General features: G+C 38.3%; 3 protein-coding genes across 7 annotated transcripts in view; 1 reads left to right on the forward strand and 2 right to left on the reverse strand.

Moving 5' to 3' along the window:
• Nucleotides 1-354: 354 nt before the first annotated feature.
• On the forward strand, nt 355-5,254 carry LOC139770935 (uncharacterized). Of its 3 annotated transcripts, XM_071703235.1 has the most exons (5): nt 355-455; nt 657-929; nt 1,328-2,438; nt 2,774-2,890; nt 2,965-5,254. In XM_071703235.1, exons 3-5 carry the CDS (start codon nt 1,336-1,338, stop codon nt 4,931-4,933), a joined length of 3,189 nt encoding a protein of 1,062 aa, XP_071559336.1. In that variant the 5' UTR covers nt 355-455; nt 657-929; nt 1,328-1,335; the 3' UTR covers nt 4,934-5,254. The 3 variants fall into 3 exon arrangements, with proteins under 3 accessions (XP_071559336.1, XP_071559335.1, XP_071559334.1); XM_071703234.1 differs by lacking the exon at nt 657-929 and having other exon boundaries at nt 355-613; XM_071703233.1 differs by lacking the exon at nt 657-929 and having other exon boundaries at nt 355-613; nt 1,332-2,438.
• Nucleotides 5,043-12,285, reverse strand: LOC139770937 (hemocyte protein-glutamine gamma-glutamyltransferase). Its single transcript, XM_071703240.1, has 8 exons — nt 12,126-12,285; nt 9,867-10,341; nt 9,475-9,701; nt 8,583-9,184; nt 7,364-7,461; nt 6,839-7,129; nt 6,089-6,249; nt 5,043-5,945 (listed from the first exon to the last, which is right to left on the reverse strand). The coding sequence occupies exons 2-8, from the start codon at nt 10,339-10,341 to the stop codon at nt 5,661-5,663; spliced, it is 2,139 nt and encodes a 712-aa protein (XP_071559341.1). The 5' UTR covers nt 12,126-12,285; the 3' UTR covers nt 5,043-5,660.
• A 1,076-nt stretch (nt 12,286-13,361) lies between these two features.
• Nucleotides 13,362-26,758, reverse strand: part of LOC139770942 (uncharacterized) — a 65,331-nt gene continuing 51,934 nt past the window's right edge. For 2 of the 3 annotated variants that reach the window (XM_071703255.1, XM_071703254.1), the window contains 4 exons: nt 21,771-21,921; nt 20,261-20,811; nt 19,687-19,954; nt 13,362-19,054 (listed from right to left, as the gene is read on the reverse strand). In XM_071703255.1, coding sequence (XP_071559356.1) covers nt 18,947-19,054; nt 19,687-19,954; nt 20,261-20,811; nt 21,771-21,921 — 1,078 coding nt within the window. In that variant the 3' untranslated portion in view covers nt 13,362-18,946. The remainder of the gene's footprint in view (nt 19,055-19,686; nt 19,955-20,260; nt 20,812-21,770; nt 21,922-26,758) is intronic. The other variant, XM_071703256.1, reaches the window with a different exon arrangement.

Consider the following 26,758-nt stretch of genomic DNA (forward strand, 5'->3'; position numbering starts at 1 on the left):
AATACCCGTCCTTAAAGGGTTAAACTATCCTGCATAACGACAAATAATAAATGCAAATTTTTTTTATCAAGTTTTATATAAATAACATTTTTCAATAATTTATCAATTTATTACACTGTTCGCTTTAAATTAAATTTAATTTAATTTAAAAAAAATTAAAATAAATGATTCCATTTACAATAATTTAAATGTAAATGATAATTTTTTTTACATACCTAAATAAATGTTTTATTATTGTAAACCGGCTCTATTTTTATCTTGCTTTCTGCCAATTGGTTAATCTCGGTAAAGGACGATACGTATTCAGCGTATCGAATGATCCCAAACAACGTCCATGAAGATCAACATAACAATACCAAAACAAACGACAGTCTGCTTCGATCTGCCTAACGTTAGGCCGGTTAGGCGTCTCCAAATCCGCTTGCTTATGTCAAATTACGGGATCACGGATCACAGTGCGTAACGTAGTCATGAGTTGACTCGTTATTTTCAAGGTGTCCGTGCAGATTTATTCGTTTCCCGTGCGTAAATCTTTCCACGAGCATCTACACACGATCGCGCGAATTCTTCTGTTCTAGGAGATCAAAACCTATGTAACAGTGAACTCAAATACGTACGTAAACCCTATTGTACTTGTTTTCCTCTCTTTTTTTCAGATAGTCAATGTACACTGCAAAAGTATCTTGTACTGTCTTGGTGATATTTGTTGTACAAGTTGCTTTCCATTTACATCAAAACTCAGATAATTCTCACTTGTGACGTCATAACTCAGTTAAATACACGTTCTTTTTGCATGCTGGCATTGAGATTCAACTGAGTTTTTATCCACAATCGAGACCATGTGCTTTAATGAATCTAATAAACTTACATTAAAAGTGAGGCTATGGACCTGTATTATTATGCGATAGCTTCGTCATCAAAATAAGCAGGTAAATACAAAATGACATATCTTACCTGAGTATAAAATACATAACTGAGTGACTCAGATCACTTGAGTATAAATGGAAAGCAACTTATATCTCTCTCTTTATCGATATCTTAATCTTCTAATAATATCTATTTCTTCAAAAATTTTTTAAGTTGTATCCATCAGTGTCTGTACGTAATATGGAAAATATCTATAAAAACTTTTCTTCTATGTTCTTAGAATTTGAAAAGAGAGAGAAAAGAGAACAAAAAATTATACATCAAAACTGCAAGAAGCAATATCTAAGAACTTGTTTTAATTTAAGTAAATGCAGAAAAGGTTAAAAAATGCGACTAAGGAGAAAAAATATGAAACTGACAATCTCTTTGTTCTACATCTAATTTTTTTTTTTTTTTCAAGACAGAAAGATGCCGAAACTCGGGATAGCCACGAGCGAAACGCACACCCGACCACATTTCGCCAGCCACACACAGTCTTCCTTGATGAAAAGACGGACGCCGATGAAATCGAAGCAGAATTCGTCGTCGTCGATGAAAGATGTGAGTGGGTTGAAGAGACCGCAAGGAAACGTCGTTCACAGATCGAGCGGAATTCACAAGAAACGAAATAACATCGTGAAGCAGAGCAGAAGCATGCAGATGATGATAATGATCCTCAAGCAACAGCGGGACCGTCGTGCGACCGTTTTTCTTACTGATAGTGAACTAATCAAAAATTGTCGATTGGAGAATCCTTTCATTTCTCTTCGAAGCGATTTGATCAAAGACGTCTCCCACGATCTCAAAAAATGCGCCGGCAGTCCAGCTAAACTGGCGAACCGAACTCTTCGCGGCGAACTGACAAAAGTCATTGACGAGTCCGAAAAGCACGCAGATAATTCACATGCTTCTCAGGGTGAAACGACCTGTACAGGGAGAGACAATTCGGAAAGTATTAGCGTCTCTTCCGAAGATCGTACAATCGTAGACGTCGCGTATAAGCTCCAATTACATTTGAGCGACGAGGAGGAGCCTGCGGACTCGCGTTGCGAAGTCGAAGTTCACCATCGCAGAACAGAATCTGGAGAAAAACCTGACGACTTTCCGAACGAGGATTGCTCCGAGATCAAGACGCAAGTACATCTGCAAAATCCAAACGCCGCGACGAATCGCAAACGTACGCGGAAATTTTGGACGAACAGAAGAGCCGGGAACGAACACGTTGATGTCGACCGCGCGCGTCGTACCGATTTACAAAATTCTAAAAGCACGAAACACATTAATAATCCGCAGGATAATTCGTCAGCGAATAATAAGCTAGCTATGAACGGCAATGTGATTGCCCGGAAGAGGGGTGCTCTTCAAAGGAATGTCCCTTCTAATCAGCGAGCCTGGAAACCACCCGGCATCTCGAAAACTTGGGCTACGGAAAGCGCCACGTCTTTACAACCGATATCACAGAAGTCGTTTCAGTCAACCGAAAAATCCACCGCTTCGTCGAGGAACAAACATTCGTCGTCTGAACATGTCGAGTAATATATAGCTTTTTTTACTATTTTCTATCTTACATGTTTACGAAGTTGCTTTTCAAGTATCTATCATCCTATATGTGCAAACTATTCTGAAGCTAGCGAACTTTCTTAGTGACATTCTGTATAATTTCTGAATAGTTTTTATCTTTATTTCTAAATTTTTATGTTTTTACTGTTTCCATCTATGTATATAATTATTATTAAATGTTTTTTTAAAAGGTGACATTTAAAATAATATCATAGGTTAAAAAATATTTACAAATATGTAAAATGACTTCTACTCCGAACAATTTCGTATTCTATGCATTTAATGCATTCTGTATTTATAATTTTAGAGCCTCTAATAGCGAGTCTACGAGCAGCTCGACATCAGCAAATCAGTCCAAGATGTCAATGAAAGAGAACAGAGACCCTCGCGCAAATCGCATGATGAAAATCTGCGAACATCTCGCGTAAGAGATGTTTATCCTCGACATATATAATTCCATTAAGATAACAACGTTTATAAATGGTAATTTTATTATAGGGAAACGAAACAGCGGCAGAGGCTGCAAAGCGGAGGAACGTTGCCGAAGAAGAGATGGTCGAGAACGAAGATCGGCACAAAAGTTGTAGATAAACGCGACGACGTAAACCCAATTCTATCGAAATCGAAATCGCGACATTGTCAAACGCGACCAATTATGCTGAAAGGATCCTCGAATTCGAATGTTGAGCAGCATACTGCGTCCACCCTGACTCGTGGCAAGAGAGCAAGAACTTTGGAAGTAATCCACACATTGAGAAAGATCATCAACGATAGCGCAAGAGAAGACGAAGACGCGGAGGAAAACGCTGTGAATAACTTCGATCACGAGAAAGACGACAATGAGATCGAAACGTCGCCAAATCACGACATTTCCTTGAAAAATAACGAACCACATATGTTTACGAAAGATGTAAACTTGGATGAAGTTGATCAACCTTCTCGAAGATCAATCTGCACGCAGACGGAATTACATCTCCCTTCTGATCAAGAAATTGACGCTGAAGAGGACCAAGATCTGAAGGAAATTTTGAAATTGACTCGAATCGTCGCGACGCAAACATCGCCAAGTTGTAACAGAAATGTAGTTGAAATTGGATGCAATACTTCTAATGTCGTTTATAATGATGTGGAAGTTTCCTGCGATCTGATGGACTTTATAAATTCGAAAACAGAAGTTGATCCAGCCACGATTGAGGATAAATCAACTTTAGATGGTCCAATTCATACGGAGCCTTCCTGCGATCTGATAGACTTGACAAATTCGGTAACAGAGATTGATCCAGGTACAATTGAAGATAAATCAACTTTAGATGGTCTAATTCATACGGAGTATTCGCCTGTTAAACATATTGAAATTAATGTTGAAAGTGAAGATACTAATGAAAACAGGGAACTTCCGCTCAGCGGCTGCAAAGAGACATTAAATACACAGATGAGCGTAAAATTAGAAAATTATGAGAGCATGGAAATTGCAGCAAAAACGACAAATAATACTGTTAGAAAAGTAGAAAAGATTATACAAGAGGAAGCTTACCAAATTTCTTTAAAGTTGCTTGAAAATTCTGACGATAAAACAGACACTGACAACGATAAACAGGAATCCACAAAATGCTCCAATAATCACGGCGCAAGTAGTACTTCAGTAAATAATCTATCTTTAACAAGATCTCCATCACTAATGATCGACGATTGTAATGTGTCTCACTCTTCCGAGGATATCACGAAATATCCCGAAAACGACGTCCAGTACGAAGATACGGTCACGTCGGAATTGAAAGTTGACGGTATACCAAGCGACGTAATGGCTGCTTTTGAGCTCGCGGCAGAGCGCGCGCGCAATCTTCACGAGGCAGTCATTATATATCATAGAAATTTAACGTCGAAGGAATCTGGGAAACGAAATGAGGAAACGGTCGAAGATTACGAAACGTCAGAGTTCCGAGATGATCGGCATTGTCCCGGGATACATACACAAGATTTCACAAGTCGCGAAAATGAAGATAAGATAAAATTGGAATACGAAGGGATGTGTCACCTCGCGAACAACGGTGAAGATTTCGACGGATTCTCAACGTACTCGTCGCGCGGCAGTAGTTCCGATCGAATATGCGAATTCGAAAGTTTTTCGAGATCATCGAAAGAGGATTATTTCGGAATAGACCAGGAAGAAGAAAATAACGTTCTTCCAGAAAATAAACGAGCGAGGTCGACTTTAAACGAAAGTTCTGATTCCGAAGACACGGAGTATCTAATACAAATATTGACAGAAATACAATCGAGGAGAAATAGAAGTAACGAAAATTTTGGAACGAAAGGAGCGACTAATAATACTTTGGCACTTCCTGTGGCGATTAAAGAAACTTGCCTTATATCGCGTGAAAATCTGTTGCCTCTTATTTATTGCATCGTCTGCACTGTAGTGTTTTGCTTTTTACAATTTTCGTTCCGATGTGACTCAACAAAGTAATCTCTCTGTAATCTACATTATATGTTTTTGACTCTGCATAGTATAATATTGATTTCGTTGATATTCGTTTAAGTTGTGTTCCCTTTGGTTTCAATAAATATATTCCCTGTACATGTTATATTTTTTTATTGTATTTGTAGGCATTTTATTTTATTTTATAGATATATCCATTTATTGGACATTTTGCGTTATATAAAAGTATAAACTTACGAAAACTTAAAAAAAAATGCATTGTCGAAAAGTTTCTCCCGCAAAGTAACAAAGAAACTCTGTAAAACGTCTGTGTAACAATAAAAAGGTTAATACTGGAAGGAAAAAAAAGGTTGAACTATTTATTTCGGCACGCTAGTTCGATAATATATCCTGCATGTTAAAAATGCTAACTTCTCATCAATTTCATACACGTACTATTTTCAATAAAGTCTCATTATTACATATATTATTGAAATCAAGAGACACAGTAGTGTCTTACGCCAAGTATACGCGAAGCGAGACCGCACCGTGATTAATATCTACTACAAATAATATTCGAAATTGATAAATTGTTTATGAGAGACAAATTTGTAAAAATCGTTGCTTAAACATTATTCACGTAGTATAATATCCAGATAAAGCTGAAATTCTTATCTACGTTATCACGCGGATCAGATATGATTCAACCAGATGCACCTGGCGTTCTTAGCGATATGTTACATTTGAAAATAAACTCGAATCATCACGTAGCCATTCATTCGGCATCAAGGACGTCAACGGTTGCGCAACCAGTGATGTCGACCAATTCTTTCGAAGTGAAAGTGGCGATTATCTTCTGCTCTCCGGACTTTTGCGGCACGAGCTGATGCTCCACGTAAACGTCCTCCTCGGGCCCGACGTCCCTGAAGGCCAAGGTCTTGTTCCTGGAGAGACCGGGCCCGGCATAGTTGAACTGGCAATTGGTCAGAATCCTCTTCAAAGGGTTCTTAAAACTCAACGTGATGGTCGATGGTTTTCCAACTGCTGGTTCACCTTCGATCTACAACGTCAGAAATAGTTCGGAGATAGTTTCTTTAGCGAGAGAAAAATCTTCAGATATTTTTACGTGTAAAAACTGGATAAATAACGTGAAGTCTATATTTTGAAAAAATCCCAGTTTGATTGGTTTTTCTTATACAATACCTTGACATCGATATTCGGCTTTAAAACCTGAAAGTCATCCTCGTCTGCCCAAGTTTGCCGGGTTTCCTTGACCGTGGCAATACAATATAACTTCATAATGCAATACTCCACCAGCTTGTCTAGGTAATCGTCCACCGTCACACTGAGCCTTAATTGTTCCACTGTAATGGATTAAATTGAGAATATTATGATCTAAACATAAAAATTACACATTACAGATGGCGTAGTTTATTTTTGCGGCAATTAGCAAAGAAGTTAGATAACGACGCAGTAAAAAGTTACACGATTTTTTCTTATTCGCTGATTACCCATTAAATTATATCATCACCTAGGAATTCCGAAGACAAAATTAACCAAGCTAATCAGTCGCTTTTCTCGTTGATGATAGAACATTAGCATTAGTTCTGGAAATAAAACGAATTGAACGTTGCGAATTTAATGCTTTATGTGCCAAATTTACCGACTTTGTCCATTTTCAATATTAAATAATTTGTAAACGTCGAGTCCCCTTATAGATTAAAATCCCATTACAACATTATAATTAAAAAATCATTTGTCTACTTGCGGCCTTGCTTAAACTCATAATCCTTCAGCTTCGATTACTTAATTACGATTCAAGAATTATCGGCGCTTTGACAAATGACCGTTTTGTCTATCTACTTCTAACATTAATGCAGCATTTATTTCCAGCGGCATTAAATGACTCTTGCCGCGAGCGCGTTTGAGAAAAAAAAAATAAACAATTCTCACCGGCGTTCGGTTGAAGCACAAAATCGCCGGACGCTCTCTTCACCAGATTCGCCTTAACTCCGTTATAATAAACGCTGCCGGCTGACAGGATGGCCTGAATGGTGCGCGTCTCGTCGGACTTGTTCTTGATGTTCACGGTCACGGCGAACGGCTCGCCGATATTGACGCGTTCGAGCTCGATAAGATCAAACTCGACGTCCTCTTTACCCGGCGATGGCAGCGAGTAGAATCTCTTCGCCATCTCGGTGCTGCGCACCGCCCTGTACAGGGTCAACCTCTCGACCTCGGTGCCTAAAAGTCGGTCAAAGATAAATCGAGCTTACAGTCAGCCGTGTAAGAAGAGGACGAAAAATATGGAGTGACTCGAATTAACGTAACATGAATTATGAATTAATATTGCAAATAATGGAAATATAATCCAAATTTTACTGAAAATTTCCAAATACTTTCACTGGTCGTGTTAGGGGTAAATTTATAATAGAATATGGATCGTCGGAGTGAAGGCAATTTGCTTGCATCGTTTACCTTCCTTGGCTTTGTAAACCGACGTTATGTCCTGTCTATCCTTGTCTCCATTAGGATCGAAGATCCATGGCGCCTTTGTTAGAATCATTCGGCCGATGCTGCGAAGATAATTTGATTTTTGCATTTGATTTTCAGCATGCGCAAAACGTGCCGAGGTCCTTTTTATTATTCAGGATCAGCAATTATTGCTTTTTACGATGAGAAGAAAAGTGAGAAATATGGAATGACTTGATAATTAATACATAACATGGATTATTAATTAGTACTAAAAATCATAGAGAAAGAATATATAAGTGGAGTTTCTGGAAACTCCCATGACGAGATAGGCGTGAGAAACAATAATGTACGGAATAATAGATATAATCCATTACGCGGAGACGTTCATCGTTTGCAACTTAAACGAATCGACCGTCAAGTCTGTCATATTTATGCTTGCGCTTTGCATTATCTATGTTCGCCGGCGTAGATATGCCTCGGCGTCGCGGAAATTATGGAAATCGCGAGTACACAATTATTCATGCTTTATGACGCGTCGAAGGACGATGTAATTGCGAATCGCAGGATCGGCAAATAGCGCAAAAGGCTCGGCGCTTTTCCGTTTTCGTCGCTGGTACACCCGTCGTTCACTCGTCCGACTCGCTTTTATGTATTTCACGCTTCATATGTAGCTGTCATAGCTATTTCCGTCCGCGACGAATTTGCTTGTACCGCATGAATGATCAGCGAATGAAATCATCACAAAAAAATATCGAATGAAACGTAGAGAGATGTTCTTTGGGACAGGCTCTCGAGGGGCATTAATTATTCTACGATTCCGCGCGAGAGTGCTGATTAAATAATTGCTTATTTGTCACGGTAATATTCAACGGTGCGAGAAATTTAGTTTGACAAACTCATAAATTTAAATTTGCAATTTAAATTCAGATAAAATATAATCCTATCAAATTTTGATAAATGAATGTGATTTTCTCTATAATACAGTATATTTTACAGTAATTTGTCAATACAAATTTTCAGTATAATATTTTAACAAATATTGGCAAAGAATCTATTATCCGCTTCACGATTTCCCTCAATTTTCTCTTTTTTACATTAATGAATATATTAAATTTTGAATATAATTTAATGACAACTTTAATAAAATTATATCCCAAGAGGATTTTCCTCAAAGAATACAACGTTATTTTCAACGAACGGAAAACTACTGATGTGTACTTACTGATACTTGTTGCAGTCGATCTTGGAATATCCCAGGTCGCTCTCCGGGTCCTCCTTCCATCTCATTAGATCCGCGTTCACGGACGCTACCATAAAGGTCACGTCGTAATTGTAACCGACGGCACCCTCCTTGATGGCCTCCACTGACGCCGGCCCACATTGATAAAAGTCGCTTGATTGTTCCTGAGGAGTGGCATCGATGGCCTGCCAGCCTCCGTAACCCTTGGGGAGATCCGGTCTCGCCATCCACACGTCGTTCCACACGTGGTAATTCCAGATGGAGTCCTCGCCCATGGGGTTGTTCGGGTCGTACTCGAGTTCCTCGTTATTTAGATCGTAGTAACGATCCACCGATAGCGAGGCATTGGCGTCGTGGGCCGATACCAGATTGGACACCACTCTCGACGGGATCCCCAGGGCGCGACACACCGTGGTGACGACCCCGGCGAAGACCCAGCATTGACCGTATTTTACCTCATTGCCGGTCTCCCAGAACTGCTCGAGGATGGGCACGCTTCCGGTCCAGCCGGACGGCGCGGTGCCGTCGCTGTAATCGCCGTCCCAGCGGCCGGTTATCACACCCTTATCGTCGTTAGAGTTTATCTAAAAACAGTGGAAAAGGAAATTGTACTTGATTTCGATTTAAAGATAATTTAAGTGAAAAAAGAAGTGCTATATATAGCCGAGTTTGAAAATAAACTAAACGTCGTGATATTTTCGTTTCTAATTATTTCAGTTGGAATAAGAATAACTAATCATGCGATACATCCTGATTTAATTAATAATCATAAAACCGAATTATTAGATTACTTGTAATTCTGAGCAAATTCGTAATAATTCGAATGCCATTGCCAATCCTAAAATAAGTTTGAAATAAAGTAAGGATATATTACGATTCTCGAGATCGCCCGAGCCATTCTGACCGGGTCGCCCCTGGAAATCGCCTTGATACCGGATCTCTCGAGCAACAACTGACAAGCCGGTAGCACACACGCGTCGAATTGCCCAAATACCCATTCTCTGCCACGGGAGCTACCCCATGGACCCACCCATATCTTCCCGACGTCATTGAGAATGTACTCGTCGAGCAGTTGGTCGTCCTCCATATACACCAAATCCTCTACATTACATTTAATATATTTAATTACATTTTTTAAATATTTCATAATTATTTAAAAATGAGAACAATCATTTAGAAGATTATCAGATATATCGCTGAGATTATCAGATTTAAATTCCGCGATATCTTTAAACGTCCTGTTTGTTGTTGATTGAGCTTGCGTACCTTTCAGCCACGGATTGAAGAGTAAATAGATATCTTTATCATAGCTGTAAGTATTCGGCGCTTGTCTTCTACCGAGGGTGTTGGTCTCCACGTTCAATTGCCACACGCCGACGGGACTGTCGATCGGACTTCTGACCTCGACGGACAGATCGCCGTCTTGAGCGCCGATCATGCGAACGCCCCAAGCCTCCAAATCGGTCAGGTAAGTCTCCCTGCTGGTGACCGTGTTCACTCCCCTGGTGCCCCGTAGCACGTTGGGGTTCGGGCCGAAGCTGAAGAGCAGCCGGACGATGTCGGTTTCGTCCACGTACTCGCGGTTGAATCTCAGAGCCATGTGGAAGGCCTGTCCTCGTCGGAGGACGGGAATCGCGGGATCCTGGTGGACCATTTCAAAATTGAAGGTGCGATGGGTCTCGGCATTCTCCTTCTCGTACAAGTACACCGCTTCAACTATCAGCGGCTCCTCGAATGACATCTGAAGAGATCAGATAAATTATCAAATGTCTTACGAGATTATATTAAGGTGATTCTAAAGCCGTCTATAATATCGGTTTTTTTTCTTAACGCATATATTTTTATTGGCTTTATGGATTTAAAAATCCTTCTCCAAAGTTAAAGTACGCATCAAAATCTAGGTCATGGTGGTCGAATTTATATCGAAAACGAAAAAAAATTAATACCAAAAAATATTAATTTTTTTTTCGTTTTCGATATAAATTCGACCACCATGACCTAGATTTTGATGCGTACTTTAACTTTGGAGAAGGATTTTTAAATCCATAAAGCCAATATAAAGATATGTGTTAAGAAAAAAACCGGTATTACAGACGGCTTTAGGATCACCTTAACTTATAAAAATTTATTTTCTTAAAACAGAATGTGTTTTGGAAATTTTGAGAACTAGTCCTTCCTCTGAAAACTCTAATCCCTAAATTTTTTTAATTATCAGTGATATTATAATTATTTTAAAGTTTAATAAAATGTCCACGCAAGATTGTATAGTATATATGTGTTGAGAGAGATATGAATCTTCTTGTTAGAAATCAACAGTCATGTTAAAGATATTGATTATGTACGGAAGTGAGGTATGATTCGGTGCATCGATCGCAATTCTGCAACCTCATTCCCAGGTATTGGCTACAGCGAGGCTGTAACCGGGATGTGTCCTCATTGTCGGATCGCATGAGTGGTCCATATCCGTCGTTGATTCACCCGGTGGCATTGCATAAAAGTTCGGGAAAAATTCCGAGTGCGTAATCCGCGTAATCCGTGTCCCGTAAAGGGGCGATCGATCGAGCGGCGGCGTCAAGCGACCTCGATCCTCGATCGCTGATTCACCCGCGGATCGGATCACCGCGCAGGTGAAATGCGGGATTCCACCTGTATCGCGGTATACATGCCGCGCGTGGCTCACACATTCTCGACCATCCGGTGAATTACCGTGAAAACCACTCGTACATTATTATTATATCGGTTGTAGAAATGGAACCGGTATTTCGAGACGATTCCCCCCCCCCCTTATTTGAATAAATTGTGTTGCGCAAGCCACAACGTTTCTTCGTCTTGTTTTGAAAGCGAGTTGTATTTCGTGATATCGTAATCGAATAAGATGTCTTGGTCTTTTTATGAGTGGACCTCAGTTTGATAATAAACAGCACTGTCACCAATAATGCTATAAATAATTAAAACGGGACGAATAGATAAACAAGATTTTAAAATGCGAGTGATATTCGGAGAATGGAGATAAAAAAAAACTAAATCTCTGGTTAATCTTTCATATTTTTCCATAGAAAGTGAATAAATTTAAATAATTCAAGTAAATCAGTTTAGCACGAAATTAACTTGAAACGTATAATAAATAATATAGTTTGCTTTATATATTATTCTTTGTATATATATATGATTATATAAATACGTGACTAATTTTTTTATGTTAATTAATAAAATAGATAAAACTAATAGGGAACGGAATCAAAAAATTGATGTAAAAAAATTTAGATCGGTAATAATTCCATTGGACAACATCGTTTATACAAATTAATTTCAATATAAAATATAACGATTTGTAATATACAATTAAGATTTAATAAGTACATATTTTATTGGTCGTAAATGTGCTTGCCATCTTTTAATGCTGTTGCAGCAATCAATTTTATTATATATGTTTAATTAATTTTATCGTTAAGCCATATCATCGTTTCTTGCTTCCAATCTCTCTTAGTCGGCTTATTATATGAAAGACATAAAATTTGAACTTACCTTAAAATCACTTATGTTACAAATCAACGGCTGAAGAAACCGCGAAACAGAACAACCACGAACGACAATCAATTTACAAGTTACACCGCAAACGCACTGACGTTCGTAAACGCGTCCCACGTCTTATATGAGATACAGCTTCCTCTACGGAGTAACCGCAAAGTCCCCACTACAGCAATAATCGCGTGTAGCATTTAGATCTCTGAGTGAACGAGTCGATATGAACTCAAAACGCGCGACTTTATGTTTATGAACGGAAATGAAAAATTGATAAATTTTACCGCTTAAATATTTATTTATGACTCAAAATGAAATGATTTATCAAATATAACTTTCGAGAGATGGAAAATATTTCGATTTCCATCAAAACTGCAGAGAACATCTTTCTATTACGAGATAAAAATAGGATTAACTTTGTGTTTTTAATGCATGTCTTTAATTATATTTACGAATATTATAAAAATTACTTAAACAGATTTTTTTTAATGATTAATTTAATTTTTCGACTATCCTTTTTTTGGCGTCTGTACATATTATTCAAATCTGAAAAAAAAAAATAGTTATTACTTCACATTTTAAGACATCGCACCCCTACTATCAACTCAAATTCGATTTTGAGTTAAGTCTATAAAAAGTATGTCTAAAATGTTATTTATATGCTATAATAGTATCACAAGTTTATACATGCGAAATTCGTTGCACGGGACACCGTCATTATTCTTTTAAACCGGTTATATTGTGGTTTCCTGGATGAAAGTGTCATAAGTCATAAGTGAATTGAGAAGTGAATCATGGCAGACCTCTTCAAGAAACAGTACAAGTTTCATTATAACAAAACAAACGTCATCGTAATTGCATTATAGTTATTTCACAATTCAAAAAAATTGAATTAAATTTTTTTCTTTCTCCTGAGAATTGTGAATTGTTGAGTTGTGACAGTATTCTTCTAGGGGTGCGACATATGTAGAATGGCAATCGTCATTTAAAATGCCAACAAATACAGTTCTTCTGATCCTAAAAAGTTAATTTGAAATTATTCGTTCGAAATAAAATCTCTAATTAGACGGACGTATCTTATCGACTTGCGATGCAGCGGTAATTAACTCGATAAACCGCAGGCTCTCGTGGGTGGTGGACGTTGCGGTCAGTCTGCAAATTAATCGCTGAAATGGGAAATGCCTGCGTAGAAGGAAACGGAACGTAACCCGGGGGTGAGGTGAATGTTTGTACGACGGCTTGATGTTTTCACAAATTTATTTGCATCCTGTGTATCGAGCTACACAAATTACGTAGTAAATTATTGGTCTGTAGTTGTTTTTGGATTCTCTCCCGCCACGCGATTCCTCGCGTGCGCTCAATAATTGCGAGATCCGATAATTGCGGGCACGAATCTCTTTCCCTCTTTGCGATCGTGTAATTTCATCGTTAACAAATATGCCCTTCAATTGTGCATTTTGAGTATCGCGTTTAAAGGTCTCTCGCCCAATATCTTTCGCAATTAAGCTCCACAGACGAAAGATTTTAAGGAAAATGTAACACTTTCTATCTGATTTTTTTTTACTTTCTGTTTCATAAAATAAGTAATTTGACATTTTTATACAAAAAAAAAACAAATTTATTTTTAAAAACATACAAAAAAGCAATAAGAAAATTCAATAATAGAAATTTATATAAAATTTTGAGGATGTAAATTATATATTATATTGCACAGAGAAAATAATCCCTGCTTTAGCTGCCCATCATGAATATTACTCAGAATTTGAAAATTTCTATCTCAGATGTCCAATCGAGTATATACAGAGACCTTTAATCACGTTCGGCGATACGCGAAACGCACTCCTTCGACATCAATCTCGCAACACATACACACTCGTATATATCCTTAAATAAACGGACCGTGTGTGTTGAGCACCCATCTAAAATGTCTAAAAACATTATGATAAGGCAAGTAGCAGTCATATGTAAACAAGAACGAGGAATAGATTACTATCGACTACGTAATACAATTAACTAACCCAACATTCGCTTCAGGTAATTTCCGGATCGGGGATTTCATCGTCTTGTGTGCTTCGCATTTTCTCTCTCAATCATCATCTCTCACGCTTCATCGCGGTCTCTAAGGGTTGCGTTGTTCACGCGGGAAAAATGCCCTTCGTGTCGCAGATTCATACGATGATGATCATTAATCTGCTATCACTCACAGAAAACTGACAAAATTACCAATAACAAAATACTTAATATATATATTCTTTATATAAAACAAGAGATCATAAAAACAAGTTGAAAGAAACTTTTTAAAATTATATGCCTATTCAAGTTAAAATCTGAATCATAATTTTGCCAGAGTAAATTTCCTGTATAAATTTTGTCAATTTTTCAAATTTAACAATTCTTTAAAAAAATCTAGGTTTGTTATGAATACTGAAATATACGGCAAACAATCTTTTCAATTAGAAATTATCCGTATCGGGAAACAATTATTATACAACAGATAATTGTTTCGTCGAAAATTCAATTTCCTGTGGATGATCACAAATCGGTGACCAATAACTGCCGCTCCATTATTTGAAACGATTCTCGATATTCGACATAACTTTCCTCTAGGTAGCAGGTTTTTTTAACATCGACTCCCTAATGTGGCGGAAAAGCTGTACGAGCGCACGACAATCGACAGGAACAATCGTGTCTTCGTTAAAGACATTTCACTCAATTTTTACCAAATTTGGCACAGGACTTGGCTGTCGCGTTTATTGGCTATACGATCCTCGCAAAACGTCTCGACGTCCTTTCCTAATTTCTCTCATAACCGATCGTCGTTGATTTCCGTTATGAGATTGCTCCGTCAGATTCAATTTATCACTATATAAAAAGAAACTAATAAAAAGTAATAAGAATAATAAGAACCTTATTATCTTTCTTATTCTTTGTTGGATGTCAAATGTTAAACATTGTGCTATTTGTCTATCAAATTTGTCAAAACTTGAATAATAATCTTCTTATATATTTATTTTTTTACTAAGTTTCAAATAATGTCCTGAAATATATGTTTATAGCATTATTCAATTATAATTATCTATGCTTGGAAGGGAGCAATCTCATTCCAGCAATATGTCCGCAATATAAATTAAAAACAGCCAACAAAAATTCATTTTCCTTAGTTGAAAATCTAATTTCGATTTACGAAAAGATGAGATTTTAATTTTGCTAAATACATTGCTGTTGACTCATTTTAATCCCCCACTTCTTGCAGATAGTTTATCTACGGTTCAGTTCTTGCTGAGACATCGGCTAATTGGTAATCTACTTTATTACTCGGATGACAAAACGAGTCTTAAAACTGATCTCTCCACGTATGCGATGTGGATCGAAAGATCGTGTTTATAAGTTCCAAGGGTTCATCATGTGTGACAATGTACAACAGATCGGGCTTGTAAAATCTCGTTTGAAGGTTTTCCGGCAAAGCGATTTACAATTCTGCTTCTCGTGCGTGTGCTCGAGTTTTCTGGCGCGTGTATCGGAATACGCTTCCGCTTCTTAATGAGTCGTCAGCAACGACACGTGTCGGTCGATACGCTTCTATTTACGGCCAAACTGTTTTCGCATATGTTTTCGCGCCGACGGAATATTCATCGCGCGCGAAGTCGAGTCGCACATTTCGAATCCGGACACGCGAAAGGAATACTGCTTGCCCCGTCCCACGTTTTCACGATGTTTTCGAGAGGAAATCGGAAGAGAATAAATAAGTTGTCAAGTCGCGTTTGATCGTGTCGCGTTGTACTCGCTTCATCTCTCTGCGCGAGTAATAATTAACGTATTTAACGTAGTCAAGCGATAACAGAAAAATTGGTAACAGTAATGGTAATGTCCAATAAAAAGGTCGAAACTTAAAGTAATACCGCAATACCGTTTGTATATCCCATCAGTATAATTAATTATTAAACAATGTACCAACGTAGAAAATAACATTTAAGGGATTTTCCTCTTTCTCTCTCTCTCTCTCTCTCTCTCTCTTTACACTCTTATAAATATAGTTAATTAATATAACAGCACTTCTCTTAGATCCCATATTGAGCTCGAAGGGAGAACGATCGCGCTTATCAATTGCCTCCTTCCTTCGTTTCCGAGCAAAAAGGAAACCATAAAAACGATCTCCTTACTGCGCCGTATATAATATATTACACAAACCGCATATTTCCTGTATTTTCCTTTTTTTTCTTCTTAACGTTCTTCTCTCTATTTTGCGGAAACGAAGATTCGCGCGGTAAAGAGTTAAGCGCGGTCGTGCCTCTGCGAGCGCTCATTCACGATCCTATTATCACAGTCAAACCTCCACCCTCTCGTCTCCCATATTATAATCGCAAATATAATAACGTTTCTTTCTTTTTTAACATTCCTCGTTCCGTCGGAAAGTGCAACGATTTCGGAATTTGTTCGAGTAAATGATGAAATATTTCGCCAGCACTTTCGCGCGCGAGTCGTTCATCTCGAAAGTACGGCAGCAAGCTTTGAAACGCGACAAACTTAATTCATTTATGCCCGAAATTGCTCCTCTGTCCAGAATTTAATCAAATCTATATATGCCGAGAAATTTCGATAAACGTAATTTTCTTATCAATATAATTTAGAGAATAAAAATTCACCCAAGTGGAAATAATTTTTAACATTTTCCTAAAAAAAACCTTCTCAAGGTTTCGAATAAATAATTATAAAATTATAAAAAATATTTAACATAGATCCCGTTATGTTTTTCAGATCTTTAATATCTTATAAGCATTAGATGTGTGTTAAAAATAATCATTAAAAATAAAATCACTATAAGAAATAAATAAAATTAAAATTAATTTAGTCACATATTTTGTATCAAATAAATTATTAACGATCAGTTAAGCATAAATGAATTAAGTGAGACACAACAAATCGATGCTCTTGTACGTTTCAAGATTCTCAAAGTTTGTCTAAATAGTTTGTCGAAATAGAGTCACTTTCGACATAAACGACTTGCGTGATCGAATCCAGAAGATATACGTCGTCTTTACTTCCAGAAACAATCGAGAGCATGCAATAGGAACAGTCACGCAAGAGAAAATACGGATTCTCTCTCTTTCTCTCTCTCACTCTCACTCTCTCTCTCTCTCGTATCTCCGGGTCCATTCGAGCTGCGCAACTTAACCCTTTCAGTACCGAACTAAATATAGGGACATTAGCACCTTCCTCTTGTTAAATCAACGCAATTTTACAGCCGGTGTTCATCAGTGTGTTCGCTTAACTTTAACTGTCATTAAGTAAATATTCCCTTACGCTCGTCGTGGGGATACAAATATGCAAATGCTAATATTTAAGCAAGAGTCTTCGTCCATTTCAACTCTCATTTGAATTTGTTAAAAATCCCTTTTTCTATTTGTAATGTATTATAGTTTAGTTTACGCTACGGTCTGTAAAGTCTGTAAACATTGAGATTTACGTAAATAATGTCACATTGAATGATGTCAGCAAATAACTACAAAATCACACTTTTCTTCAATTAGAAAAGTTTTTAAAAAACCAAAAGCTTTGTTAATTGAAGAATCTACTTTGCGATAACAGAAGAGAATCGGGTATATTTTTTAAGAACCTGGCCGTCAAGCTTCAAACTATAGAGAGGTGTCGTTACCCTTTCCTTCAATAATATTCAACGCTTACGGTTGTAGTTTCGTTGCTTAATTAACATAGAACGCCACGAATTATCTCCCAAATAGCGTTTCATCGAAATTTTGTTGAGTGACAGAAACTTGAAATAGTCTCATCGAGATCGCGAGACGACGAGAACGTGGCGGGGCCAAGGGATACATCGTGGAGTTTGTTTTTCTTCAATTTTTGTATCATTATTAAATGCAGGTTTAAGGCAGGTACTGAAAGAGCTAATGGCGGATAAGGAAAGCGAGCTCCTCTATTATATCTCGGTAGATACTTCATCGTCTCTCGGTGAAGTATCGTCGCACGGCGCCGTGTATCGCGCGCTACATCGAGATAAGATTACCCATTTGTGATGCTATATAACATTGTGTCGATCTTTTTTAATATATCATATATATAGCAGCGGTGATTGAGTAGTGCCCGACTAGCTCGAAATACATAATTAACGAACAAGTAATCGCGAAGTATGCGTTGTTAATCTATATTTGTATGTATAGATACTTTATATGTATATAACTGTTTATATATACTATATGTATGTATATATACATATACCATTTTGTTCATTCTGTTTCTCTTGTCGTACCCCGGGACTTAGGTACACACGTGACTAGTAGTTCAAAAAAGAAAAGGAAAAAAAAAGCAGAAATTCCTTCGCCCGCCGCGCACTCACCTTCGATTTTCTCTCTATATGTGTGTTCGTATATGTGTGACTGAGGTATCTTTTTTTATGCATATATGTATGTTTCTGTCAGAACAGCCTATAATCTGCAAGCGCTCACAATCAGTTCTAATTCGCGCGGCCGCTCCAGGTTCGCTTCAAGGTTCGCTCGAAAAGGGATATTCATTCCCGCGCTCGGGATGCGCGGATCTCTCTCGTTTCACGAGACGCGGCTGCCTCTCTAAACTCCCGCGGAAGTCTAGGTACTAGAACGACAATAACTCCTATTCGGAGGGACGATCGCGCGATGACTATGCGTGGGATCGACCCTCGCGGGTCGCCGACGAACTAGCGCGGCGACGACGAAGACAATGATGACGACGACGAATACGGTCGTCGTTCACGAGGCGATGCTACGCGCGCCGGCGGGGCGACGGGGCCCCGTGTTATTTTTTAGCTGAATTAAATCGCGTTCCATCGTCGAGGGCTAACTCGGCGCATCTTCCGGTTCCACCACGCCGCCGGCCGGCCCCTGGCCACCACCCTGGCTCATCGCTACAAACTGCTGCGATAGCGTCTGCAGACTCTGCCGCACCTACAAACAAACATATTTTTCTCGTATTAAAAGAATATGACACAGTTAGTCACTTAAACTATTTGATTAGACACCGCCATCAACCACACCTGGTCTTTCCCGACTATCTTTGATTTTCAAGTATCGATAAAATCCAAACACCTGACACCTATTACGCAATCAGAATTACTCATAAATTTATCTATCTTAATTTTAGAAGAAAGTAAAATGATGTAAGAAATGTAAGAGAAAATATACAAGTTATTGTGTGTGTGTTTCCAGCTTGTACTTTTTAAAGTAATAAAAAAAATTTATTTAAACCATCAATAAATAAAAACTCAATAAACTCAATAAAGTCACTTAATTTAAGAATAAATTAAAAACACTATTTAATGAGGCCGAATATTATTACATAGTCATTTCCAGTTCGTAATTATTTTTTAAAGGAATAAAACTTATTTAATTTAATTGAATAAACTTAGTTAATTTAATTTGCAGACATTACATTTAAAAAACAATTTATTTATTAAGTTCGAACAGACTTCACTGCAACAGTGTTATTCGAATTTGCACTTCGTTATTCGGATAGTACGATGTGTGTCGGTGATCAAATCCATCGTGATCACAAACCATCACTTCCTGGGGCAATTTACCTTTACTATTTGATCCAGATTCGTGTTAAGATAGTGCAACAGCCGATCCTGCGTGAAGCGTTCCGGCGAGACGAGGGGGTGGTTTAAATAAGCGGTGTGCAGCCTGTCAATACGCATCATCATTAGAGCCGCCGATACGTAAAGAACTGCCAAGAGAGCCACCAGTATCGCTATCACCATGCCAGGCTTCAACCCGTTGGTAAACAGAGATCCCAGCCTGTCGGATTTGCTCGGTGTCAGCGTCTTCGTTAACATCACTGTTTCCAGCCTTGAAGAAAGTAAAAATAAGCGGAATAAGCGACAATTACGAAAATAACTTCAACGTATCACATTTCGCAATTATGAACTAAGAGAAAACAGAGACTTGATAAAATTATCTAGACCTTTTCGTTATTGCGATTTTACGAAAGCAAATAAGATCTTATTTTATCATCCTTCATTGTTACATAACTTTATCTCATTTTTGCTGGCTTTCAATAGCTTCGTGTAAAATAATTTTGCGGCAATTAATTCAATTAATCGAACTTCCTTTTTCTCATTTGATCTATATACGTCGGACTCGAGGAAGACTCACCTGGCGGGTGGCAAACTCGGCCTGTTGATAATCGGGGAAGTGCCGTCGGTCTCGGTGCAGACGGTCGGCGATCTGGTGACCGCCGTAAGATCGGTACCGCTCTCGGACATGCTCGACTCGTCCTCCTCGGCGTTCACCTCCTCGGAGTCGTCGACCAGCAGCGTCTCCGGCGTGAGGAGCTTGGTATCGGTGTCGAGCGCCGGCAACTCGTCCGCCGTCGCCCGCGGCTCCATCGCCGCGTCCCAGACCTGCTTCATCAGCTTGTACGTGGAGTCGCGCGAGAGCAGCGAGCAGAAGACGTGACGCTCCTCCTCAGTGGCCACCGCCACCGCGTTCGGTATGATCCGCGCCGTCTTCTCCTTGCTGATCTTCAGCACCGACACCGTCGGTATCAGCAGCTTCGTCACGTAGCCGAACACGTTGCTGTAGAAGGCGAAGTAGTTGGCCGTGATGTACAGGTGGCCCTGAAGCAGGATGTCGCCCACCAGCGCGCAGCTGTAGTAATTCAGCACGCGCTCGTCCTCCGCCACCTGATAGCGAAATTTCGAAGACTACGCATTAGGTCGGTACTGCCCTTTCGCCGACGCGACGAAACTCCTTCCTCAAGGAGTTCCGTTCAAGGGGGGGAGGGGTCGTCTTCAACCTTGTCCATTCACGTGAGTCTCGCTAATCTTTGTAAGATACTGCCTGATAGTAAAACGAGCTCGAATGCGACGAACCATCGATTCATAAACAGAAAACGCAACGCAAAATAGTCGTAAAGATTAGTGTGTTAAAATGAAGCTAGGCTTCATTTTCTTCGCAAAGTATCCTAGTATCCTAGTATCCAGATCCCATTCCAGGAACGCGCTTTATTTGCCACGCTCGGGACAGCTCGACTCGAGTTACTGTATATATATACTCCTCGCTTAACGGACCTTGAGCGTGTGACAATTTCGCCCTGAAGACGGACTCTGTTCAAGTTGACATGCGATACCTTGTTTATCAAACATAAGAGGGTGTCATTATTGCGCCACGCTTGCATTCATATTAATAATTCCGCTCACGACGCGACACTATTACTACGTAAACATATATATTCGACAATAACGTCGATCAATATCAATTAGCGAAGCTGCGAATCTGATATATATTTTCGCAATTTATACATTCCTCCTCATCAACCCTAGGTCTTTTAACCCTTTCTGAAGTTCATCGGCGAGATGAGGGAAAGTATTTTTATACTGCACGTAGACGAGGCATGCATTGACGTTCATATCCTACGCGTTTATGTCCTACGTCCGGAGAAGTTTAAACAAACTGTCCGCCGGATGAAGACGAGGTAAGTATCGCAATACGATAATGGATCCGGGTTAAGCAAGTCGCGTTGCTGCGTTGGGAAGAGAACAGCCCCCGCAACATCTGCGGGCCGTTTTTTTTTTTTTTTAGCTCTTACTTATCGTACCCTCTCGTAAGCGATTATTATCGTGGGCTCTGAGAAAATGGATGTACCATTTAAACATATCTCTACCTGAGTGAAGTGCCTGTGGAACTTCTTCTGCCTCGCGCTGCTGGTAGACGTCGGCGATGACCTCGACGAAGATCTGCTAACCTTTGCTGGAGTTTGCGCGCCGCCAGCTGCCATCGATGGTGTACTCCTACTCAATGGCTTCGAAAGGTGACTGAGAAAAGAAGAAAACAGAAACGTAAGAAGACCTTTATTCATACATATTAAATATTACGCGAGAATGCATTTAATTTTTATATGTGTAAAGGAAAAAGTCCAATCACTTAAGATACTTAAGTAATTAAAATTGAGACCATCTAAAAAGACATTTGAGGCATTTTTTTAAATACAAAATAATCGTTGAGATCAAAATTGCACCAAGAACACCTCATTGAATAATAATATTATGATAATTACTTAGTTGTAAAAAAAATAATATAATTGAATATACTGAGCAGAATCATAAAAATAAAAATTGTATATGTAATAATAATTACCATTATAAATGTGATGGTATTTATAATCATAAAGATAATAATTATCGCAGAGAAACAGTAATATAATATCCATAATCCAGATACGTTTCTCTGACATACATTTTTATAAAATAAAATTAGACAATTTGTTCGCGCGTGAAATTTCTGCGGCTTTAAAAGGTCAATTGAAACATTTCCCTTTTTGCCGACGCTATTGTATTTCGTTTTACGTCGTTGAATTACCTTACTATTTCAAAGATATACTATCAGGTAAGAGGAGACTGTGCGTTGGTGTCTCGCTTACGTATCCGAATTTAATATGCACGTTGCAAACGATAATTAGATATTATTATTTCCTGCGACATTCCGGATGCAAGTCCGGAAAAGGATATCAAGCGTTTGAACGGTCGCTGATCTTCTAGGGGACAAGACGATAACCTGTGTGTGAACGGTACGTTGCAAGGGTTATCTTTTTAATGTATTATCGAAACATAGCCGGACCGACGATGCTGTTTGCATCATTTTAACGTGTTGCATAACTCGTTTTTTGTATATCGCCAGCATGGCCGTGTAACACGCAGAACGTTTTGAGAGATTAAAAGTCTTTCCTCGACGATAATTAAATGCGATAATTAATTGCGACGAACTTTGGAGGCTTAAGACACTTCGCTTTCAGATTAATCTGCAATTAACTTTATCTCCAATTTAATTTGACGCTTCAGAACCGTCGAGACATTTAGCGCCCTGAATTATAAATTAAAACGAAGGGAAGTTTTTCGATTTGGATTTCCGCTCAAGGAAATAAGAGATTATTCGTGTAATTCTTTTGTCACTTATATTATATCTTATCCTCAACTTTATTCAGACTTAAGAAGTAAAATTGTAGTACTTCTACGTCTTATCTCTGATTTTATTGAAGTCTGTATTACGAACAAATAAGCGCGCGCGCACACACACACACACACACACACACACACACACACACACACACACACACACACACACACACACACACACACACACACACAAACGGAAAAAAAATAAACATTGCTAACTTGTTGGATTTGGTCCTTTCGGAGGTCGTCCTGTTTCTTTTCCCCATAACGGAGATACTCCACAAATCGTTGCCCCACATCTCCACCCGAGTCCCCATCGTGGAATTTTTTGTCGAATTTCCTCGTTTTTCACGTTTCAAAAATTGAAACAATCTCATGCGCACGCTTTTGCCGGTCTACAGTTCGTACAACGGATCGCTCTCGATCACAGTTTCATGCTGAACGGTGACAAAACTCACGTATCGCAGAAAAATACGAAAGCCTTCACCTCTGAAGAGTTCCAACACAAGCGAAATAGATAAAATAATTTAGATAAAATAAATACGTGAAACTTTGTACAGCTGTTCCATAAAAAAAAAACAACTTTTTATTAGATAAACGAAGATTATTTTCTGTTCAAATTATTGTTTCTTCCAAACGTTGAAGAAAATATTAAATATATAAAATATTAAATATTAAATCATATTAATTTAATTAATTAATTAATATACTAAATGTTAAATATATTGTTTACTGTCATCAAAATCTACATTTCTTGCTGTGAAAAATAGACTTGAAATTCAAAAACTCAATTTACCTTCCGCCAATTTAATCAATAAAAATATTTGAAATTAATAATTAAAATAATATTCAAAATAAAGTTAATAATTAAAAATTTATACCTTCGTAATACCTGCCTAAAATCACATATTATTCCTGAACTCAAGCACTCGAGTTCAGATAATATTAAAGATATAGAGAATATAAAACAACTAATTATTCTTCCTCTAACTTTTCTTTATTACGATAAAAATTAGTTATAATCGATCAGATTTTTATTTCATTTCGTTAAAGTACCGCATTGTAAAAATTTGAAGAAAAAAATCGAATGACCCGATATGATTCACCGACCGCGCCGATACTCATCTCGGCGATCGCGTCGCGTATCGCCGCGATTTTCGCACGTGAAGACGTCCGGCCGACGTGCGGGGTAACGCGTAACTGGTGTACGATCCGTGGCTTAACAATCCGCTGCCGGCGACGATGATAACACGTGGGAGACTGTCTGGAGCGGCCGTTGTGCCATCTCGCTCGATTAAGAGGCTCGCCGGAATCGAAATGAAAAAAAAAATCGCCTGACGATAACTGACGGATGCAATAAGCGGGTTCGATGATAATGAGCGACAAGATAAAAATGACAGATAAAAATTTCGAGTGCGATAAAATTCGCGAAAGCCTAATGGAAGGCCGTAATATCGACAGTGGCACCAGGCACGAGTCTCGCGATTCGGTATATAATTCCGCGAAAGCGTTCACGAGGCGGGGCAGGAAAGGAACGTAAAAAATTTTTTTCTTCCGATATTGCACATCTACGTCCGTTCGATAAGGCTCGTGACGTATATCACGAGTCTTCTTCTTGTCACTGTACGCGTACGCTTTTTTGCTTGGGATTATCTTTCGCGATACAGTCCATATGTTGTCATTGTATACAGAACGATTCTAATCTCCATCGGGCAGCTGTCAGAACTGACCTCTGTTAATCCCTTTTTTTTATTAGTGAAACGATTACTTCCACAGGATATATGTACATGAAGAATATACATTTAGTTTTTATAAGAACATGGTTTATATATAGTGCGTTGGATAGATGAATATTAATAAGGACTTGACGTAAAAAAGGATCGTAAACATATTTATCGTGTAATATCTGCCTCTCTCTCCATGCCTCTCGCCAGAGTTAAGATATCTCTAGAAAAAAAAGTGGATGCGCAGATCTCTTTAATTAAAAAGTTTCGAGTCGAGCTGGACTTGATAAACACTCAAAGAAACCGTATAAATCACTTTTAATGGTGTAAAGGCTGTACAAAAAAATATCACGCTTGTATACAACAATTTTCTGACAGCGAGAGGGAGGGGAAGATTTTACGAAGAAACATTTTCCACTAAGAAGACCGAGTGAAGACCTTGTTATTGTCGTCGCAAAGAAAGATTCTTTTAATTTTGTTTCGGGAAGGGCTGCAAAAGTGTTGTCGACGATCGAACAACGAGATACTTACATCTTGTATCGAGACGGTTTAGTCACACAAAAGGCAATTTCGCCCAGATAATACGCGCGACGTCACGCTTTGTGCCGTAATAACCGTTTACGGACGGCACGCATGGAGCGGCTATTGTAAGAATGGCCGCAAAACATTCCCGTACGATTGAACTGTTTCAAAACACAATTCTATTCTCGATGTGATTTAACGCCACAAGTGCTGTCTATTTCCGCGGCATTTAGCGTTAAGCATGCGATGAAAATATATCGACCTATATCGGCGCCCTGCCTCGCAAGTCCGCTCGGTTTTTTAACCCTTGAAGGACGGAAGTCTAGTTTTGCAAGTCTCAGCTTATCTACTAGAATTAATATATTTTATCAGTCCATATGTATCGTAAAAAAGCAAAATACGTTACGTAATTGAACGCTCAAAATAACGTATGATTCAAAACACACTTGAACTTGTTATTCTTTTCTAAATATGATTTGTCTCATTAATACGCAATCTACTCTAATTGAAGATTACTTCTCGTGTGTGAGGAAAAAAGAACTTTTTGCAATCGTCAATTTCCTCGCGTGTATTACTCTTTAATAAATTATTTACTCTGTAATAGAATAATTCGCTCGGGTGCATTCGAAATTTAAAAGCTTAATAACAAATAAATAATAAAATAATAAACAAGTAATAAAAAAAGAACGTTGATTAATTGCATGTATTTCTAAAATTACTTCCTTTACGAGTCTTCTGTTTAAGTTACGCCGACAAAAAAGTAGTCTGACTTCGCCAACATTATTATGGCAAGTGTACCGTAATAATATTTGGAGATCATAAATAAATGTAGTTAATAGCGGCGTTCGATAATTATGATGTGTCAGCTATCTCGTAGAAACGTATTTCCCAACACATACAGACAGATAAATTAATTAGATCGTCTTATCACGAAAGCGTATAAAGTCTTGCTTTTTATCACAATCCCCCTCTTCCTTCCTCCCTCCCGTCTGCGTTTCTTTGCAATTTCTGTGCAGGTGTGACGTTATCATCGTCGTTTTGCCCGTTGATAATTTCCAAGAACCGATAACGATTTCACGCGCGAAATCATCTGACTTGCGGAAGCAAAGTTGAAAATAATAACGATATCAATAACGTTAATAAAATGCTCATGCAGATATATGCAAAATTATTCATCGTTCATTATTATCACGTGTCGCGAGCAGAATATTACTCGAGCATCAATGGCAAAAGAAAAGCGGTTTTTTGCATGCCGCCCTCCGAGGGCATAATTACAAAGTAAGTTGTCGCTCTTTTTGAAAAAAAAATTTTTAATGAGATATTTTAATATTTATAAATAAATTAAATATTGAAACCTATAATACATAATTTATATGTCGTATTTACAATCTTTTCGCCTAAAATAAATATCTATAATTTTGACTAACCTTTCTCCCTATTTTTTAGTTTCCGAT

Source organism: Temnothorax nylanderi, unplaced genomic scaffold (genome assembly GCF_030848795.1).
Source record: "Temnothorax nylanderi isolate EJ_2023f unplaced genomic scaffold, tnyl_v1.0 TNYL_tig0035_pilon, whole genome shotgun sequence".
In the NCBI taxonomy this organism is placed as follows: Eukaryota; Metazoa; Arthropoda; class Insecta; order Hymenoptera; family Formicidae; genus Temnothorax; species Temnothorax nylanderi.

Coding starts and splice junctions, on each gene's coding strand:
- LOC139770935 (XM_071703234.1), top strand. CDS start 1,336: ATGCCGAAACTCGGGATAGCCACGAGCGAAACGCACACCCGACCACAT. Junction 2,439..2,773: donor TCGTCGTCTGAACATGTCGA/GTAATATATAGC, acceptor TTATAATTTTAG/AGCCTCTAATAGCGAGTCTA. Junction 2,891..2,964: donor AAAATCTGCGAACATCTCGC/GTAAGAGATGTT, acceptor ATTTTATTATAG/GGAAACGAAACAGCGGCAGA.
- LOC139770937 (XM_071703240.1), bottom strand. CDS start 10,341: ATGTCATTCGAGGAGCCGCTGATAGTTGAAGCGGTGTACTTGTACGAG. Junction 7,462..8,582: donor ATCGACTGCAACAAGTATCA/GTAAGTACACAT, acceptor TTATCTTCGCAG/CATCGGCCGAATGATTCTAA. Junction 6,250..6,838: donor TGTGCTTCAACCGAACGCCG/GTGAGAATTGTT, acceptor AATCCATTACAG/TGGAACAATTAAGGCTCAGT.